Raw genomic sequence first — 20,965 nt, 5'->3', positions numbered from 1 at the left:
CAGAAACAGGCTGAAGGTGATGCTAAAGGGGAAACTTTTCGTATAGCAGATTTATTACCCCCTGAAATGAAAGAGGAAACACAAACATGGAAGAAACAAAGTAGAAAACCCAGTGCCACAATGCAGGTGCCAGCCTTATTTTTTGATGTGGGTTTAAGCAGCACATGGGGTAAATCTTGCTGTTAGGTACACACATGAAGCCTCCATATTTTCAAGACTGCATCTTGTGTGTACTAAGTTTATGGTTGCTTCCCCATGTTTTTACCTTGCATTGTGATTAATGTAAAAATATCAGTGATATTGACCATAATGGTATAGTATTTGAGTAACCAACTATTTTGCTAGAAGTATGGTCCATTCATAGATGTTTCAGTAGCTGACAATCTGTGCTGAATTACTTAGGCTTAGGTGTAAGGAACATTTGCTGCTTCTGTAAAGTGTATCGTCCTACATTGAAATGAATATTTTGTTCATAAACCTTCAATAATTTTGGGGGTTCATATTAGATAGGAACTGAAATTTACTTTTAAGCAGAACAAGATTAAGTAAAGCTACTTGTGCCTGGAGCTTCTGACATAACTTTTAAAATTATTTTCACATCTAAGCTGTGTGTAGAAATGGGAGATTAAAGATACAAAAGTAATTAAGTAATTTCTCTGAAGATATATGCATGACATTTACATAAATGATAACAATATATCTTGCAAAAAGTATTTGGTTCTTTTAAGTCTGCTAAATAAGAATTCAGAAAGAGACCATGGTTTTTAATTTCAACACTAAGATTTCAAAGCAACAAAAATATTCTTATTTGAGTAAATAAAATGTAACAAAACGTGCAATTAAGATGCCGAAATGAACATAGCATGTTTTTCTGGAAACCCTGTAAGACATTTTGCACTCCTATTGCTTTCATTAAATCTGAAAAAACAGGCAATTACAAGCAGAAGCCTAAATATAATTTAACATTTTGATCCTGCTTTTAAGAATGTTATAGGCTGCACAGGAGAAGGAATTATTGTCTGATTAGGAAATATATGCTTCAGGCTTGGAAACTGGGAATAAAGTTAAAATAGAGGAAAAAACATCATTTCAATTGAAATGAAAAAATGTATTTTGGGTAAAAACAGGTTGCTTACACATAGACTCAAGTCTATCATTTGTTGAGCAGATTATATCTGAGGTTTGCAATGCACGTGGATACTTTTATGATTACAGACAGACTCATCAAAGGAAGTCTTAAGGTTATATTCTCAGTTGTTTATTAAAATAAAATAAAGCTTCCCCTTGAAAGGAGGGAGAAATAGAGCTTCCCCTTGAAACAAAAGTATTTTGCCAAAATAGCAATAAAGGAGGAATGGTTGGAATTCGCAGAAACATTGTATTTTCAAAATATATTGTTAAACTGACTCAATTTTTCCAATTTATAGATCCATTTCATTGAAGCTAAATGGAAGGCTTCAATGTTCAGTAAGCCAAGAATTCAAATGGTTACTACAGAGAAACATCTATTCTAGTAATATCTAATGTCTTTTAAAAGAATTTGAACAAATATTCCCTCTAACTACTTCATTCAATAGATATAAAGTGGGTTTTTTTTGCAATTTCCTCACATTTCTAGAACTTCTTATCATCCACATGTAGAGAAACCTATTCACAGCTGGCTTGGCTGTGCTAGCAGAAAACATTAGCTTAAATTCCCCTTTGCTTGTGTGCTTTCCAGTTTCCCCTTTTCTGAGCTGAAGTTGTCTGCCGTGCATCAGCTAAGCCTCTCGTTTTACTGTCCCCTAAAACGCGGTGCTCATGGCAATACTTCTATGACTCTGAATCTCAAGTGGCCTTTTTTCCACATTTCCCATAGCTTGGTTGTAGCACTACCCTGTCACCGATGTCGCAAGGTTTCAGTGCTGAGAGTGCCCAGGGAGATGGATTATCCTCGGCTATTGTGTGGTTGTGTGTGGGTTCACAGGAAAATCCAGCCTTTTGCCAGCTTAATAATTCACTGTGTTCCTGAGACTTAATCCTTTCTGCAAGGCTTTTAGGATGGAGCAACCTTATGCTGACCTCTGCTCAGAGCTGTTACAAAATGGGACGCACAGATGTGTTTGTAAGTCATGCTGTTGGTTACCACATGTGTGGCTGCTGCAAGAAACGTGTTTCTTTCTCCTTAACTTCTGAGGGGTTGCCTTGGGATGCCATGCACAGTGCCAGGTTTACAAGAAGATATTATTCAGGATCAAATTTATCAGCTCTTTTACAATAAAAATAATCAACAATGAGAAAAGGGCCAATACTCAATCCTGAAGCATCGCACTTGGGTGAAACGATAAACAGGAACACATTTTCCATGCATTACTAATGTCGGAGAAAGTTTCATTTTTGCAAACATATTGCTGGAATGGAAAAACAGCCACTATGAATGGTAACTTCATGAATAATGGTGGAAACCTCTGTAAAAATAGCTAGCACAGAGAGTGATGTCATGAATATTGACTCTGTCATGAAATAGCAAATATACTCAAGTTGTATGAGGTGGTATTACAGATTTGTAATCTTCAAAGGATGTTGATTTAAAATCTGAACACCCTCTGATGTCAGAAATGAAATACGAGTGGGTATGAACATCAAATACGTTTCTCTGAGAGATGTAAGTCAGGTGGTGCAAAAGGATGTGAAAGAGCCTTCTGAGTCTTGCAAGCATGCTATTTCTGTATTGTTTCCATTCTGAAAAAGCTATATTTCATTTTCTCCTGTTTTTACATTCCCAAATAAAAAGGAAATTGAGGATTTAGGTTCAGGTGGGAGCCTAAGCAAAATGGATGATTACCTTGCTGCGTGCTTGGTGGCCCCTTGCAGCAGTGATGTGATAAACAGCAATTGGGATCTTGTCAGGTTTACCCAGGGTTGAAAACATTATTGGATATACCAGCTTCACAGTCCTGGAATTATCACCCATGTATTTTCTTGTCTGCCTTTAACAGTACTGCAGATATTTTTCCATTCTCTGAGTTCATGCAGAGTTTTATACCTCCCCCTTGTAAATCCTTGGTATGTTGTACACAATGTAATCCAATATTAAAATAAAATAAAATCATATGAATAAGAGATTTTGGATTGTGTACTCCTAATGGAAGCCAGGCATTTCTAATTTGTCTGCCACAGCATCAGGCAGTGGTGAGATGTTAGTGTCCTCAATTTTCTTTGTTCCAGCTTTCCTAAAAGCCTGTGATTTTCCATGCATAAGCTGCTCATAAAACATACATGTAAAAAGGGCAAGGGTTAGCATAGCATTCATATGATTTTTTAACGCATTTCATACAAATTCACAATACACAAATGCAAAGCGTGAATTTGCACCACTCAAAGATACTTAATCTGGTCACGTTTCCTGAAGTCTGAAAGATTTTTCAACCTAAAAACCCTGTGAACACTATGCCCGCATTGTCTGGAATATCTCACAGTTTGTAGCTAAAAATCACTTCCATCTTTACTTATCACTTGGGGGATGATATCAAATATATGTTATCTACTTCTTTTGCCAGGGTCTAAGACAGCTGATGTAACTCTTACGATAGACTGATTTACTTCTTAACAGCTAGATGTTAGTCAGAGGGTGGTTCTTTATTGTCCTTGGTTTCTGTTGCTCAGAAATAAATCCTATTCTTCATTTGACAGCAGGATAAAGCAGGAGGAAGTTGGACTTTCAGAAAATATTTTAATCATATTAATAACAGGCTAAATCCTGCAGTACTTACCAAACCCCTACAGAGACAAAATTCTCATTTAGCATTTTCGCCTGAGTAAAACACTTGCCATGATTTTCCAGATTCTGACCCAGCTAAGGAATAGATCCTTTCTTCTCCATTAGAATAACTAAATTATAACAACTGATCTACAGACAAGCAAGCAAACTCACAGCCTGCCTCAAAAAAGTCCTGCAGATGGAGTGCCTGCTTTTGGAAAGAACAAGGCTGCAATGTATATTAAAGGAACAAAGTTTGCAAACCTTACTCATTCAAATTGCAGTTTTTCTGGCAACATACAGAAGTGTATTACTTACTGATAAAGAATTATAGTACATTCTGCAACCTCTAAGCAAATAAGAGACCACTTGTCTGTTCAAGTGTGCGTATGTGCATTATATTAAAAAATCCTAACAAAAATTACCTGCAGCTGTGCTCTTGAAAGGTTGGCTTGATGGGATTCCTCCCAAAGAAATTGTAAGAACGTTTAGTCCACCAAAGTCTTGTGTGGCATGGAGAATATCTCGGCTATGAGTCTTGTCAACTGTCAGGATAGTGGCAGCTGACCCGTTCTTCTCAATGAGTACTGAATGCCACTGACCATCCGCAGCATACACTTCTGGGATATTTCTTTCCACTTTTCCAGCAATTCCAGCATCAGAAACGTAATGCACTTTCCCACCTTTTAGCTAATAAGAAAAAAGGAAAATGCATAATTTTAAAATTACAGACACATAACCACTCCTATATACACAAACCCAATGTAATACCTATTCAGTACAGCTTTGGTTGTAATAGAAAGACTGAGTGTGGTTTTTGTCAAATAATTGTTTTGTACTAAAAATGCATTATTTAGTACTAAAATTTGGCCACAATTAAGTACATCACTGCATCAGTAGAAAACTTAGAACTGCCACCCACTCATTCCCTGGCTAATCTCATAAGAGGAGAACCTATTGAGAGGCCAGCAATAGAGCACGTGCAGGACAAAGCATTTTAACCAATAAAAGAATAATTCCTTCTCCTTCTTCAATGCACATGTGGAAGATGCTTTGCAGAGTAAGCAGATGTTGTCCTTGCCCAAAAACTTACATCTAGTTCTCATTATGACACAGGAGGAATATATAATGCATGGCAGAATTTGAGCAAGACTCCAATTTCATATCTGGTTTTGCAGCTAATTTGCATTTTGCAGAAAAATATCTGTATCTTTAGAAACCTTTCTGAAGAGGTGCAAAGTGTATTATTTATTTTTCAAATGGTGCTTACTTGACCAAACTGCTTTTAAACTGGTGAGCTGTTAGGAAAAAAAATGTGCTATTAAATTCCATGAAAAATTTGTTGGCTTTTCCTCTAAAAATGACATCTCACAATTCTACTGAATCACGAGATACAGGATTTAAAACCTATTATTAGCTTAATATTAAATGACCTCAAAATGAGATCAGTGCAAATTCTGCGTTTAAGACATAGGAGTTAAAAACACCACCACCACACAAACCCACCAGCTTCTCAGATTTTGCATGGGAGTTGGGTACATCAGCTGACCTCCTAAAGGCTGTACAGACTTGTGTACAGTTCATATAGGGCAGCTCTGCAACTTGTTGCAAATTTCCCTCCAAGCTCCTCTGCATGTTAGGTCACACGCATTAAATAAGATGACTGTTTTCCCTCCTGTGTTCCTTGCTGCAGCTTGGTCAGCCCATGATCTGTGACACGAATGTGCAGAACGTGCACATGCATGGTCCAGGAAAGGTTGCAGCCCCAGGTTTGTTGAAAGCTCTCTAAGCCTCACATGCTTTGTTCCAGGAAAAATAACGTTTTCCTGGGAAGAACTGTGAGGTGACACACCAGCTACAAGAATGCTGTTCTCCTTTCCAGAAACTGTTAAATGCACTGGATTTACTTCTTTAGTGATGCAAGCTGAGGACTTTGTTCATACAAACCAGCTTTCATATGGCTGTAAGACCACGCTCATGTCTTGGCAGCAGCCTGAACTGAATGTATCTAGCATATATTCCATTTGGATCAAGAAACAGAATGGTTAATATGTGCACACACTTCATTTATAAATGCCAGAATTTGGACTATTTGAAAATGTATTGTTTGATAAATCTGCCCCTCAAAGATACGATGCTTTTGTTACTGGCAAACACAGGTGGCATACATCTAAACTATCACACAGCACTAAGAAAATCCCACAGGTGGAAATGCAGTCACACAGACTATTACAACATATTAAACACCATTTGCCACAATAAAAAGTATTTATTAAAAGATATACATATATTTATGACTGTATCCTATAATTGGTTTGTTATTTTCTCTTTTATCGTCTATGAATATATTGCATTGTATTTTGGTTTTTATGTAAACAAAAAGGAATATACCCTATTTCTTTTCCCAAGTAACAAACAAGAAGATGAGAGGAAATGTCCTGAAGTTACAGTTTAGCTGGGATATTAGGAAAAATGTATTCACTGAAAGGGTTATCAGGTATTGGAATGGGCTGCCCAGGGAAGTGGTCGAGTCACCATCCCCGGGGTTATTTAAAAGACGGGTAGATGAGGTGCTTAGAGATATGGTTTAGTAGTGGGCAGGCTATGGCTGGATCAATGATGTTAAAGGTCCTTTCCAACCAAATGATTCTATGATTCTATGAATATCCTCTAAGCTTATGGGAAGACTAAACCCAGAACTGTAACTTCTAATTCCACATTAGAGAAAAATTGTAGAATTACTTACTTGTCAGCAACTGATATTTTCCTTGCTGATTTATGACTCTTATTTCTATTCTGTTTCTATTTCTGTTTCTTTCAAATTGCATGTGGCTAATGCTAACAGACTTACAAATAATAAACTAGTGGCATTTTAAAACACAAAATTTCCAGAGACAAGGCTGGTCCATGACTTCTTCAACCAGGAAAAAATAAGGAATGCTCTTCTTGGTTCCTTGAAGCACAACATATTTCTAAATTTGAAACAAATGCTGATGCTGACAGTATTGAGCAACACCCATTTCTGGGTTTTATTTAAATGGCAAAGCAACTGTCAAGTAGGATATAATGAAAAGAATGAACAACTAAAGCAAACATATTCCTAACTACAAGGATGATTCAACTTTACTAGTATTCTCAGTCTCCTTTACTGAACAAATTGCTTTTTACTTGTCTTAAATCTGAGCACTAGCTTTTGCAGATTTATAGCCCACTGGATAAGATATCATTTAAATGAGTTATGTTCTGATTTATTCCTGCAATTTTATACGTGCATAAAATCTCAGAATGGTTTGGGTTGAAAAGGACCTTTAAAGATCATACAGTCCAACCTCCTGCAATGGGCAGGGACATCTTTCACTAGATTGGGTTGCTCAAAGCCCCATCCAACCTGACTTTGAACACTTCCAATGACGTGCATCCACAACTTCTCTGGGCAACCTGTTCTAGTGTCTCACCACCCTCACATATATACATATGTTAGCTTATATGGGTAACACGTAATCCACAATCTCTGCCTGTACAATTCATAGATCTTCGAGCTACAGTTTTGCTAATCTAATCTGATTTCAGATGAGATTTTCAGACAAAACAAGACAGGCAATTTCACCTTTAACCTGCTGTATTTATCTCACTACTTCTAACTGAATTAGTTGTAGCATGTATTATTTGTAGGAAAATAAACTGTGACAAAGAATAAGGAATCCCCTATACTCTTCCTTTTTTGGGGGGAGGGGAGGGGTGGGAGCATTTTCCACCTGAATGTCACAATTGTTTAATTTAATCTGCTAGGTGTTTTTATCTTTCCTGGATTAAGGAGCCCTTTAGGGGCCTAAAAGCCTTTCTTGGAGTTCTCTACCAGGAGGTTACATCCATAATTTAGTGAATCAGCTGCTCACAATGTCAGTGGGTCTGATTTATTACCATTTCTCTAATTTTACCCCAATCCTGGCTACACCAAACCCAGTTAACTACAAGAGGAAAAATGTGAAGGCATGGAGGCAACTACAGGACTTTTCTCTAGCACAGTTTAATATTAAAAACACATGCAGTTTTTCTCTGAGCACTTATACTTTGGATAACAAGCTTATTAAAAGACTCAAAAATCAAGTGATAAAATGGTCTTTTTTGAAGACAGACAAGAGAGTTGTAAGCAGAAGTCCCTAAACTCATCTTCTGCACTGGGGGTGGACTGATTTGAGAGCTGCATATGGGTTGGCTTCACTGAGACCTTGGGCCACCACCGTGGAAAGTGCTTGTCGTGATCCCTACTCCAGGGATAAGCAGCACTGCAGGAGCTGTACTGTGCTAACTACAGTTAAATTACTACATTTTTATTAACTAGCATCATTGAGAAACTTTTTGGCAATAATTGGTACAGTGATGCTACCTCTCCTTCCTTAAACTGCTGCATCTATTACTCGGCAAACCTCTGTTCTTCATCCTTACACAGCTGGGTCTGGGACTTGACACTCTCTGCTTGCTTGTATAACTTCACCAATATTAACAATAATAGGAATGTTTGCATAAACACACCAGGAAAGCCAACTCTCTTCTTTCTTTTTTAATAATTCTTGTAGAGCTGACCTAGCAAATTCTAGTAGGGAGAAAAAAAGTAGTATTTGTTTTGATCTCCAGAACTCAAAATAATGAGATCTTATCTGTTAGTATGACTGAGGCAGAAACTTCCTATCAAATGATGTGGTAAAATCGTATGCCAGGGAAGTGACACAGACTTGCTTCTTAAAAGCAGCCGGTGTGTCAGGAAAGCTCTGTACCTCTGACCAGCACAGGAACCAGGCAGGTGGAGGATATCTATGGGGCTGGAGCTTAGAAAGTGAATTTCTGTATGAGTTTCTTTAAAAGTCAGGGAAAAAACTTGGAAGGCCTCACAGCAGTCAAGGAAACTTGGAGTTTACACCAACTCAATAAAGGAGCTTGCCAACATCACTGTTGTACTCATTTAGAGTTACGAGTAAATGGACTGAGTCATAGCCAGGAACTGAACCATCGCTTTCTCTTGAGAAAGGTAACTGCTGCAGCAATAAACTCTTCAGGAAAAAAAAAGCTAAACTGTGTGGCATTTGAAGCATTAATTAAGCTATGTATCATAAAATAATTTGATATTGACATTGCTCCATGGGTAACCTCATGAATTCAAGTTATCCCTCACTTCCTGATTTGATAAGCATGAGCCACTCTAGTAGGAATTACTGAAAACTTCTTGGCAATTGCTTGCTAGCTTAAGGATGGCCTGGGTTTGAGTCCTGAAAAATCAGTAGACAAAAGGCCAATAATGAAAAGATTTGTTCTGCAGAGTGTAACTTAATGATGATAACAAATATGGCAATGAGTACTGTTCCTCTGGCCTTAAAACAGTCACTATTTGGAGTCTAGACAAAACTGATTAGATACAAAACCATTGAGATCTTCTGATACCTTGGCAAATAGCAAGGGAATTGAGAAGATGAATGATACTGGAGCAGTGCCTAGCCTCAGTTAAAGACCTAATATTTTATAAAGGAAACATCACGAGTAATGGAAAAATGTGATTCTGATCACTGTGCATGAGGCAGTCCAATCAAATCAAACTCAGCATTAGCTGTAATCTTACCTTCACAGTGGTGAAGTTGCTGCTTTCCTGGACGTGAACTAAAATGCCGCTCTCGCTTCTTGTCCTGAACTTCACTTCCAGGCGGTCCACGTTCGGGGGTCCCGGGCCAGCGTTTCGAGTGCCGTGTCTCATCATGTATTCACGCTTCTTGTTTGGGCTCATGTGATAGTCAAGTCGTCCTTTGCCTTCTAGCGACAAGGCAGTGTCAGCAGTAATATCTGCGACATGGATTGGGAAGTACTGAGTATGCAGCTCGTTACAGCTATAGCGATCATCTGCCTAATAATCACCATTTTCTTTCAGAGCTGAGATCAAGTTCAGAGCAGGTCAGGGGGAAGAGCAGGAGTGAATGGCAATTTCACCTCCTCTGCTCTTTGGCTTCAACCAGAATGTGTGTTTGAGAGTGGGAGTGTGCTCGTAATTTACTGCTGCTATCAGTCAATAGTAAATTAAAACTCACTAGGGAATAAGTGAGGGAGTAGGGGAAAAAAATTGGCTCTCAGAACTGTAATTCCTTCCCAGGCATGTTACTGTTTCCATTACTGCAAGCAGGGCTTCATGATATATTGAACTCTAAGCTCTTCAGGGCAGAGATAATGACTTTCTATTTGTTATGGCATAACAAAAAGAACAAAAAATGGCAGAGCATTGACTACCAAATGCTATTAAAATTATGGCTAAATTCTTTAGTAAACTGGTGCAATAAAAGCATATAAATCAGCTAAACAATAATGGGACATGTAAGACAACAAAGCTGAGCCATTATACTACAACTACATGAAAATAAATCACTTTGCTCTCCTAGACAACCCTGTATTGATTTACAGAGACATCCATATGTGAGTTAATAAGCTTGGAGTGTAAATGGCTTGCTTTCATTTATATTCACCATATTTTCAAGCATATCATCTGATCGTCATTTGATTAAAGGGCCTACACAGTTCAGAGAAGCCATAAGCACATGCACACAATGTTTACGTGAAGGGAAGGGTTTTCCCTTACCCTCTTACCTCCCCATACCAGACAAATCCCTCTTTTGGGATAGCTTTATTTTGGTTACTGATTACACATTCTTGGGAAGCAGTAGTTTTAAATGAGTGCAAGTTACCTGAAATGTGATATACAGATCCAAAAACATTATATATAACTTGTTGCTATTTTTAGATCATGAAAGGACAACAGTCCATTGTGGACTTTTCCTGCATAATTATTTAAAGAGGCCAGCACACTGCTTTTTCATTATTTTATAAAATTAATTATCCCATGTCCCTGGAAAGAAACTCTTAATGGCATGTGGTTAAACCAAAGCTAGGTGTACATTAAAGAGAAAGACAGTAAAACCTTTTCCATACATTTTTCACAGTGCTTTCCTGTCAGTCCATCTTTGCAGTGACACTGCTGCCATGACCACTGATCAACACAGGTGCCACCATGTTGGCAGGGGCTGGTTGTGCAAGCACCTTCTAGTCTGGGACATCTGAAACAAAGCAGAAAAGTAGGTATTGAAGAACTTATGTATCAATAAGTGGAGCTAGTGTGCTAGGAAGCATCATGTGTTTGAATGATATTCCCTTTCTTCCCCCCAGAGATGCAAAAGAGACTTTTTTCCAAACCAGCTCATGTTTCTGAACAGATCCCAGTTTTCAATGTCAAGTTATAACAGTCTTACAGAAGAGAAAGGAATTCAGAGACAGTGAAACTCCTAGTAACTGCTCCTCAGAGAAGAAGAAACTCTTTAAAGGTGCTTTTTACGCTACAGACCTCTGAAGACTTCATATCACAAAGTAAAGCGCAAACATAGGGGAAGAAAGGGGAAGGGTAAGCTAACAAGTTTGGGCTTAAGACTGACATTATTATTACAACTGTGACTTCAAATAATGCGATGGAAAAAACAACTGACTCAGTCCATCATTTCTGAAAGACCACTCGGAGGATATGAGGGAAATTCAGTGATACTTGAGAGGAAAAGTGATGGAACAGACATTGTGGATTAAAAAGAAGTAAGAGGGAGCAGAGGTTTAGCAAACCGTATGAGTACAGTCAAACCCAGGTGGAATTTATAAAGAAACCCATTAACAGGGCTACTCTCTTTCAGCCTGCAAAGCAATATTAATAATTGGCAATAAAAATGTAATGATGTTGCTTTTTTGAAGCCTCTGTAATCTTTCATGAACCTTTCATTCAAATTCAGTTTCTTCCTAAATTTTTCACACTTTACAATAAATTCTACAGTCACTTTTTTACAAGGAATATCTGATGGTATCTGAATGGAGTAGCGTCTGTGAATTTCACAACAGCTTCCTTTACTGTAAATGTGGTCCATATGATACCATATATAGCAGACGTACTGATCCAAGATTCCTTGAGCTGCCAAAGCCTGGCTGGGCTCCAGGGGACGTCCGTTGACTGCAAACTCCATTATACAGCCCACAAAATCATGGCTTTCCACCTGTCCTCTCCTTTGAAGGATGGGCTCTACAGACCTGATGCCACCAACAGTAACTCGATTTGGTTGTACATCGAGAGTCCTATAAAGGAGTCAGAAAAATAATTTATCAGTATCAGACATTAAGATAGCAATAGCAACACAGGGTCTGCAACCACCAGCTACAGTCTGCGGCTAAAATTCCTCTTCCAAAATTCATATTTTACATTCAGAAGGGGAGACAGAGAGACCAGTAGTGCTTGAACTAACCGCTATAATAGGTATGACTCTTAAACTCACACTCAGTTATTGCAAGTCAACATTTCTATACACTTGACTGAGCAGCATGCTTAAAATCAACATGAATAACGTTTTCTGCTCAATTATGGTTTAACTTGTAGATGATATTTAAGTAGCTGGAGAATGGATTCATTATTTTACAAAGACATAACAGCTTTGCTAGTGAGGAAACCATGTGTGACAGGTAATAGGATTGTAATTATTGTAAGAAATTAGCAAAAGTGGCTGGGATTAAAGTTATTGTTATCGCCAAAGAGGATCTAAAGATGTGACAGAAAGGCTTCTAAGTTAGTTATAGTAAGCACATGAAATAAGGTTTCTTCTCTGTACTGGCCAATGTTTAAGAAACGAAAACAGTAAAAGATGGCATCTGGAAATTACTGAAAACAATGTCAGAGTAATTACTCTTTTTTTTTTAAAGAAAGCAGTAATCAAGTGATGTTATTTCTTACACCTTCATGAGAAATGACAGGTGTATTCTAACTAAATAAATAAATACCCAAAATCAAAGCCCAAAGCTGCACACTGGAGTGAAATATAGGTGCTACTAGAGTAACAGCATTTTGAGTCTGACCTTGTTTTTGGCAAGACAGATAAGATTCAAAAGGTAAAAGTGGAGGAGGCTTTACTAAAGATTTGCTGCACTAAATATTGTGGAGCTTCGAACTGTCAAAGAGTAGTACAGTATATTTAAGAGCCAATTGATTATAACAAATACATTTGTGTTTTACTAAGATTTACAAGTTGCTAGTAATTATGAGCATCTGATATTCTGATCTGTTAACTCTTTCTAGATTATGATTATGATATCCCCGTTTATACCATGGTGCAGACTACCCATGGTCATACATTTCTTATGTGCCACCAGAGGCTGGGGAGAGAGATGGAGTCCAGAATTGGAGATTTATGAATATATTCCTTGTCATGAATAAAATTCACGAAGAAATGTAGCCTGAGTTATCAAGTAGCAGTACACATAGAAAATTTAATTTGCTTTTGCAAAGATGGGAGGAAATGATATGTCAGAGCCTTGCCCTCGCATGCCTCTAAAGGAGTGCAGCTAACATATCTATCCCTTGCTTGAGGCTGGGCTAAGGGCATGTAATCATTATTCCAAATTTATCTGGCTTTTGAGGATGATTTCTTTTTCATTTTACTTTATATTTTACAGCAAACAACCTCCCCACAAAATGAAGAATTATTTACCAGTCAGTAGAAACAGCGACATTGCTAACAGTGCAGTAGCCTGGCTCCTGATCCTCAGAGCAAGAATCCACTGTCAGTGAAGCTGCCTGCAAAAGCCACACACAAAAATATGCTGAATATTACAAGGCTGTAATATTCCCAACCACATTACATACATATGATTAAATATATTGTATCTAGGACTTGGCTAGAGTGAAGCACTTGTATATTACTATGGCACTTGGTAACACAGGGTGCTTCAGAGCCACTGATCAACTATGTTCTGCATCAACACAGTGAATACCAAGATGTACATACTAACAGAGAGTGAGCTAATTGACTGCTTTGTACAGGGAATTAGTTAAACACAAAGTTTTCAGATTTGGGTAGGGTTTCTTCAGTGTTTGTTTGCTTTACTTTTTGAAACTGCAGTTATTTTGGCTCATACCATATCCTACTCTTCCTCTGAAGAGATAGCTGCTCCCTCTAAACACAAAGGGCATTCCTTCAGTGGCCTGACCAAGACATTAAACATACTGTTTGAACCTGAGAAAAAGTGAGAAAAAGCTGGGACTACAAACACAGATACTGCTAGTTAGAAATAACCAAGTGGACCACTCAATAATACTCAAATAATACCCAACTGGACCTGATTAAGGTAATCCTGAGGCCGATATGACATGAGGGACATGTGCCTCATGTTGATAATGGGAAAACGTGTGGATACCTACACTGAGACCAAGCTGATGTTCAGAGAAATGCCAGGCATCACGAGCACATAGAGCAGTTCTTCCTCTTCATTAGCTCCATGCCAACTATCCCCCAACAATGGGGTTGCCTCATTACCCATCTCAGTCATTTACACTAAAGCAAATCATGGCATTTTATTTGTAATCTCCGTAAGTCTAATCAAAGCTCTGACTAAAACAATGACAGAATTATTTCTGATTTAAAAAGGAGCTTTTATTTTATTCCTTATTTAGCAAAGAATTTTCTCCCCAGTGATTTATTAATAACAGATGCACTGGGGAAAAAAAACAACAACCCTGAAGGATAGTTATTCCTTAAAACAAATTCTCAGAAAAATAAACATAATCTCCAAATTGTACATATCAACTTCTCATGTTTCAACCAGATGTGTGGTACAGTTTTATGGCAAATTTAAATCAAATGTCACTTTTAAAGATGCCTTGGTTTATATTTTGATTTGCATTACTCTACAGGAGCTAAGCAGACAGCAATAGCCATCAGTACGTCATTACCGTGCAATGGCTTCTTTTCCTGCCTGCAACTAAGTTCACTAACAAGGTCTTGTTTAAATCTCCATAGATTGTCCATGCTATTTCCAAATACATACTGCAAGCTGATGCATTGTATTGACTAAATGAATTCATAGCTCTCAGTCCCAAATAATGTCCTACAGTATACTTAAATTGTTCAATTTGCTATTTGTAATGAAAGCTTATCTTGAATTTCTTTCCATACACAATGAACAAACTGCTTTTCCCGAGAAACATCAGTCTGCAGTTCCAAAGCAGATTAAATGCCCCGTATAAATGAAGCAATTCATAGAAAGAATAATAAGCTGACTGGTCTGTATGCCATCACACGCCTATGTATTTTCCTTCAGAATATCAACAACAAAAAATGAAATGAGTTTTTTGTTCTTAGCTCAATCAGTGTACTCTCCCTAACTTAAATCGCTAAGTGCTGTGAAAGCCAAGCTACAACCCCAGCTGAAGGGCTAGATATTTGAGAATATATTTTACTTGGACCAGAGTTCATACAATTTATTTTCTAACGTTAGTCAAACGTTCCTGCTTGTTACTTAAGCATTACTCTATGGTTACCTTGCCGCATTATGAGACTTTCTATCCTGTCACTCTGCAATAGCTCAGGACTGACAACTTAATGATTTTACCAGTTTCCGATAAAATCCCACTGTGCTGTAGGAAACGACAGATTTGGAATCCTGAAGGGGGGCTAGTTTATAGTTTTGGACACCTGGGAGACATTTTTTCTATGGCAGAAATATGTAAGACAAAGGAAATTCTTTTCACATACTGTGTTTGTAAACAGCTGACACTACTGAGGAGGTTTAAACAAAAAAAAACCACACAAAAGTATACGTTGTCTTAAAAGTTTGAAGCATTCATAACTGAAATTTTCTGTAAACATTCTTTCTTATGCTATCTCTTCTTCTATAGTCTAGCCCTCTTGCATATCTACAAGTAAAACATTTTCCTGCTCTATTTTTTTTCTTGTGTATTTGATTTATTTCTTGCAGTTTTTAAGGCGTGCTCCTATACTTATCCATTTCAGTCTTATTGATAGAAATATCACACTAATTTAGCTGCTAAAATGAGAACCTGGTGCCTTTCGAGATTTAGGTGCACCTTTGGGCTTCACCATTTGGAAGCCGTAATGCAAATTATTAAGTATCTGATATTAAGGTACATTGAAACAAAATCATTACTCACAATTATCCTTCATCTTGTTTGGATACAGAACTCCTACAAACATACACAAATTTGATTTGCAAATCTAGCTGAAAACTAAACTATCCCCTTTCAAAAAATGGAGAAATCAGATCTTGCACTATGCAACTGAAATTTGTTTTCAGGCTCAAGACTCTGAGAGAGAAGAAAAAACCCCACTATTTAGGAAGGTCAGGAGACAACCTCCTCCTATACAAAACCCCAGACCACGCTGCTCGTGGGACATTTGTGCCTGTGGACATATCACCCCAGACCTGAAGCTCTTCAGCAGGGTGCTCCAAACAGAGCAGCTTAACACTATAAAAGGGCTGTATCTCGACAGCACTGACTTCTGCAGCAGTTTGTGATAGGAAATCTCTAAAAGGACTCAGAGGGAGCCACACTGTGTAGAAGAGTTTATTCTTTTAATTCCTACAGCACTTCTAGCTTGAAAAATACAACACAAAATGTGGAGCCCCAACCATATATTCTTCTTATATGACTTTAATTTTAAACATGGGATGAATATGGGACTCCATGTATGCCGGTCATTTCTGCCCAAGAAGAGAGCTGTTGGGCAATAGTTACTGATAATGGTTGGCAAATAGATTGGGTTTCATTTCTAACTCAAACGTTGTGCAGTCAAAAAGCTTGGCTTGAATTCTGAGAACATTTGGTCTATGTTCTGCTTTGGAAATATTATTAAAAAATGGGAGAGGAGAAATAGAAAACATTTATTGGGAAAAAAACTAAAACAGGAGAAGGGTCAGAGTACCAGGCATATGGCAATTAGTTGTCCCAGTTCAGTTTTTGGCAGAATTTCTCCCTTTAGATGCTTTCTGGGGGACAAAAGAAAAGTAACTCTCCTCCTTCCCCTTCAAAAACCCTCTCAATGTAGCACGTGTGAAATTTTCACATGTATGCTACAGAGGAAAAACAGGCTTCCACTCTGATGAGATTGGTAAAATCTCTAAACTAGTTTAAGGAGGTCAGAGACACCTGGAAGGTTAATTGCGTCCACTTCTCTTTTCCAAATGTTGAGAAAAAAATATTTTGAGGCTTTTTGCAGTTACTATAGTTAATTAGCCTTCCCTGATAATCATCCCTGTAATCTGCATCAGTTAATTAGCCTCACGTGTAGTAATTTATTTCATTAATTATTCCTGGTTCTCATTTTTCACATTTAGAGTATAGGGCATTGCACATGTTTTTTTAATTTATTCTTTATCCTCATCATACTAAACAAGCCATTATAGGTCTTTGAGTCAGTTGAAGTAAGACAGAAAAGAGGGAGGTTTTTTCCAAAGTTGGAGGTTCTGCTAGTAAATGCAACCTTACTAATGTTACGTTCCTCTGAGTTCATGTGGAAGCCAAAGTGACAGCTGAACTTGTCTTAAATTCTCATTTTAGTATTTCTTACCATTCCAGCCCTCCGGGCAATGACTGTGTGAAACTGTCCATCAGACACCTTCTTAGCTGTGGTAAGCTTGTATGTGCCACTGCCGAGATTGTAGGAGAACCGCAGCCTCTCTTCTGCTATTTCCAGGGCTAGAAATTCTGCCCGCTCTCCGGTTTGGTTATCGTAGTTATATAACAGTAAGGCATTGTTTTTTATAGTGGCAAACTTTATATAGATGTAATTATTGTTTGGATCCATGCTGGGAAACTCCATATATGACAACTCTTCAAATCCATAACTGTTCAGTTCACAATGATTCCCAAAAACACCTGTGAAATGAAAAGTAAAATCTGGTATCAGATAGCTTTTCCCTCCTAGAAACCAAGTATTGATGTGCTCTGGACACAGCTATGATACATAGGCTATTCAAGAAACCTTTAAAGTAGGATTAAAAATATGCAACTTGAACAGGTGGATGTTGAAGTATACATATTTAAACTTAAAAATTGAGTTACAAATGACAGTTACATCTATTGACAAACAAGGTACATATCACTGAGCTCTATGGATTCTTTGGAAAACAAAAATAAGGAAGTTTGACAGCTGAATGTTTTGGTGCATTCTACATATTTATTTTCAGGTCTTTGTAATATAATTTCCCTTTTTTTTACTGCAGTGACAATGAGAAAAAACTCACTTAACTTATGAATATTAGTTACATTTACAATGGACTATATACAGGAAAAGAATAAACTCTGAGGAAATGTAAAAAAAAGGAAATAGAATAAAATTAATTCACATGTTAGTAGAAAACTGTATTCATAGGTATTTTCAAATGTGTATTGAGAACCACACTTTTGTGCAAGGGTTTTCAGCAGCCTTAAAACATTGTAGATTCTTCTCAGGTTTCTCTTTTTTTTATTAATCTGTCACATTTATTTTCATGCTTTTCTATATGAACAATATAGATTTATATACATTCAGAACCAATCTTGGATCATGATACCTTAAAATATCTGTGTTATTTTATGTCTTTATTGGGTTTGTTCCACAAACTAAGGGCAGATCAGGAAGAGAGGAGGAGCAGCGTACTCACCAAAGGGGCAGTGGCAGTAATACCCCTCCACCCCGCTTTGGCAGGATCCACCATTGAAACAGGGGTTGCACTCACAGTGGTTGACAGTGGAATCACACGCTTTCCCTGTGATTAGGGAATAAAAGCAATTTCCAGGTCAGAGTACTCAGATCAATAGGAAAGTCAGGCTGGTTTTTAGGCAACAACCTTACAGACCTATGCTGAAGGCATGGCTCAGCAGCACATGGAAAGGAGGGAGAGTGCCAGGGACCTGCTGCAGCTCTGTGAGGGAGGGAGGAAACACAGACATGATGCTGGGCTACTACCAGCCCTGACATGGGCCCATTACACAGCCCAGAGAAATGAACTTTGCTTTTCAAGTGTCTTGTAATTATCTCATATAGGTGTTGTTACTGTTTGGGATTTTTTTTGTTTTGTATTGGGGTTCTTTTTCTTTTTTTTTTCTTAACTGGTGTCTGCAAAAGAGACATCATAAAATGAAAGGAGATGCTGAACTAAAAAAAAAATAATTTCCTATTAAATTAAGTGTAATCATTAGTGTGAAGGAGACTATAGATACAGACAGCCCTTGCTAGACCCTGCATGAATACAGCATGAATACACAAGCTGCTATTGTACATTATACGATTTTTCTTGCTTTTCTTCATCAATTACAACCTCCTTCCTAAAAGGGACCAGAGCTAAAATAAGTTACCCTGAATACAGTCCTTTTTTAAGCACACATTGTCAAATGTCGTAAATATTATTCACCAGAGAATAAACTGAAATCACATAATTCATTTCAACAAGGAAGGGAACCAAGAGCAAAAATGAAGATTTTAACAGATGCTGAATAATAACAAGGAGATCCTTTGTACAAAACTAAGATTTTCTTTGTATGGAAACATTAGCTACAGAAGTACCTTCACTTTTAAGCTTTTCATTGCTTTATCAGTTTAGCAACACTTCCACTCTTAGTACTTGCCTTCCTTCTGCCAGCAGTGCTAGCCTTTGCTGCCTGCTCAGCAAAAGCTTGGAAGTATTGTCATGTTTGTCCCACATGTTTCTCTGCAAAAATTGGCAAAATCAATCAGCTTTTTCAGGCCTCTCCCTGAATTTCATCTAGACCAGGAAATATACACATACTTAGCAAAGGCTACGACTGCCTTACACTTCTCATTGCACTGATAATGAATTATTTCATTCCTTATACCATAAAAATATAATATACATTTAAGTTAAGAGTACAACATGAGCTTGCCTAGAGGACGTCTACTCTTATATGTCACATATATCTTATAACTCTTACATGCCATATGACGGCAATACACAATAGGCAGTCCTTAAGGACTGCTGGTTCCTAAACCTGTAGATCAGGAATGTGCTATTTTAACTCTGCTAGCATTTTCAGAATTTCCCTACTTCAGTCTCCTAATTAGAAAACCTCTTTTTTCCTCTTTTTCCCCTCTCTACTTTTCTGTTTAACCTAAAGAGGTTTGCAGACAGTTCTGTGTGAGCAGCAACCCTCCATGTGCGACTGCAAGCGGGATGGGAATGGAGTGCTGGAGGATTCCTGTGGTGAATACGTAACTTGCAGATTCACCATAAATCCAGGAAACATTTCCAGAGTCTGAAACTAATTATGCTTCAGGGATATTTATTTGTATTTTATTCCCTACTGGGCATGACTGAAGGACAAGCTAACTTTTTATGTTACATTTTCTTGTTTTCTTTATTTTAAAATTATGCTACATAGTACAGATCTTACACTTACAAGGAGAACACCTAGCAAGAGTGAGGCAGAGGTGCTTCAATTAGTTCAATGATGTTTTTTAGCTTTCAAAAAAACCAAGTGTAGCCAGTAAGGCTTACTCAGTTTTTTTCAATTCAAACTAACTAAACAATCGTCTTGTTCTCAGCTAACATTAAGGCTGCCATATTTGCTGAGTCAGCACAGAATATGGGTGTTTATTTTAGCTGAACATATTTTAACCAGTGAATAACAACATCTTCTTCATATTTAACAATTGTTTGAATAATTCATGAAACTAATAAAAGTGTGTTTGCATTTATTCCAACTGTTTTGGCACAGGAGAAGATGAATACTCTGATTGAACAATTCATCAGAGCTATTAAAACCAATATTTATTTAAAATGAAAACGAAATTTTGGCTATTCTTTACCATTCATTCACTGAAGTGCTAAAGACCTGGGAAAATGGAATAATGTTTCAACAGAAGATGTCTCTGAAGCTTACTTTTCCTCTTTAAATGCATGTTAAGAATGCTTATCCTAGAAAGCAAGAGTCCATCAGCCAGATACCAGCAGGACAGAAGTATAACTTGGGAATATTATTCCCAGTTCATCGCTATGGTCATTCTGTATAAGGATTTACAATAACTGACTTTGATAAAGCAAGATCATTAGAAAAACCTGGAAAACAGATTATAAGAGTTATAAACTAGAAATCGTCAAATAAAGAAATAAGTGGGTAAACAGTATAATATAACGTCATGTAACTACCAAAAGAACAGAAACATTTCTGTTTGGTATGTAACTTTCATTAAAAATAAAACCTGATATGACCACCCAAAACTCTTAAGAGATTAATCTTTTTTTTGCTTTAAAATAATATTCAGTTATACTTCTTTCCTCTACAGAATTCCAACTCTCCTGAATTTCATCTCCTATGCGTATCCCTCCAGGCAACCTTACCTACCAATTACTGTACATCAGCTTCTTCTGAAGACAGTT

The 20,965-nt window shown here is 37.4% G+C and overlaps 1 protein-coding gene across 1 annotated transcript in view; it reads right to left on the bottom strand.

Annotated features, from left to right (window-relative positions):
• FAT4 (FAT atypical cadherin 4) overlaps positions 1–20,965 on the bottom strand; it is a gene marked incomplete at its 5' end in the record, with an annotated part of 40,477 nt that overhangs the window by 1,938 nt on the left and 17,574 nt on the right. Inside the window, 7 exons of the mRNA XM_010185829.1 lie at positions 4,165–4,429; positions 9,351–9,568; positions 10,703–10,827; positions 11,699–11,878; positions 13,282–13,367; positions 17,158–17,465; positions 18,233–18,337. Of these exons, the coding sequence (XP_010184131.1) occupies positions 4,165–4,429; positions 9,351–9,568; positions 10,703–10,827; positions 11,699–11,878; positions 13,282–13,367; positions 17,158–17,465; positions 18,233–18,337 (1,287 nt within the window). The remainder of the gene's footprint in view (positions 1–4,164; positions 4,430–9,350; positions 9,569–10,702; positions 10,828–11,698; positions 11,879–13,281; positions 13,368–17,157; positions 17,466–18,232; positions 18,338–20,965) is intronic.

The sequence above is a fragment of the Mesitornis unicolor genome, unplaced genomic scaffold, assembly GCF_000695765.1.
Source record: "Mesitornis unicolor isolate BGI_N332 unplaced genomic scaffold, ASM69576v1 scaffold5796, whole genome shotgun sequence".
NCBI lineage: Eukaryota > Metazoa > Chordata > Aves > Mesitornithiformes > Mesitornithidae > Mesitornis > Mesitornis unicolor.
Note: the sequence above shows the minus strand (reverse complement) of the source record. Positions and strands in the feature narration are given on the sequence as shown.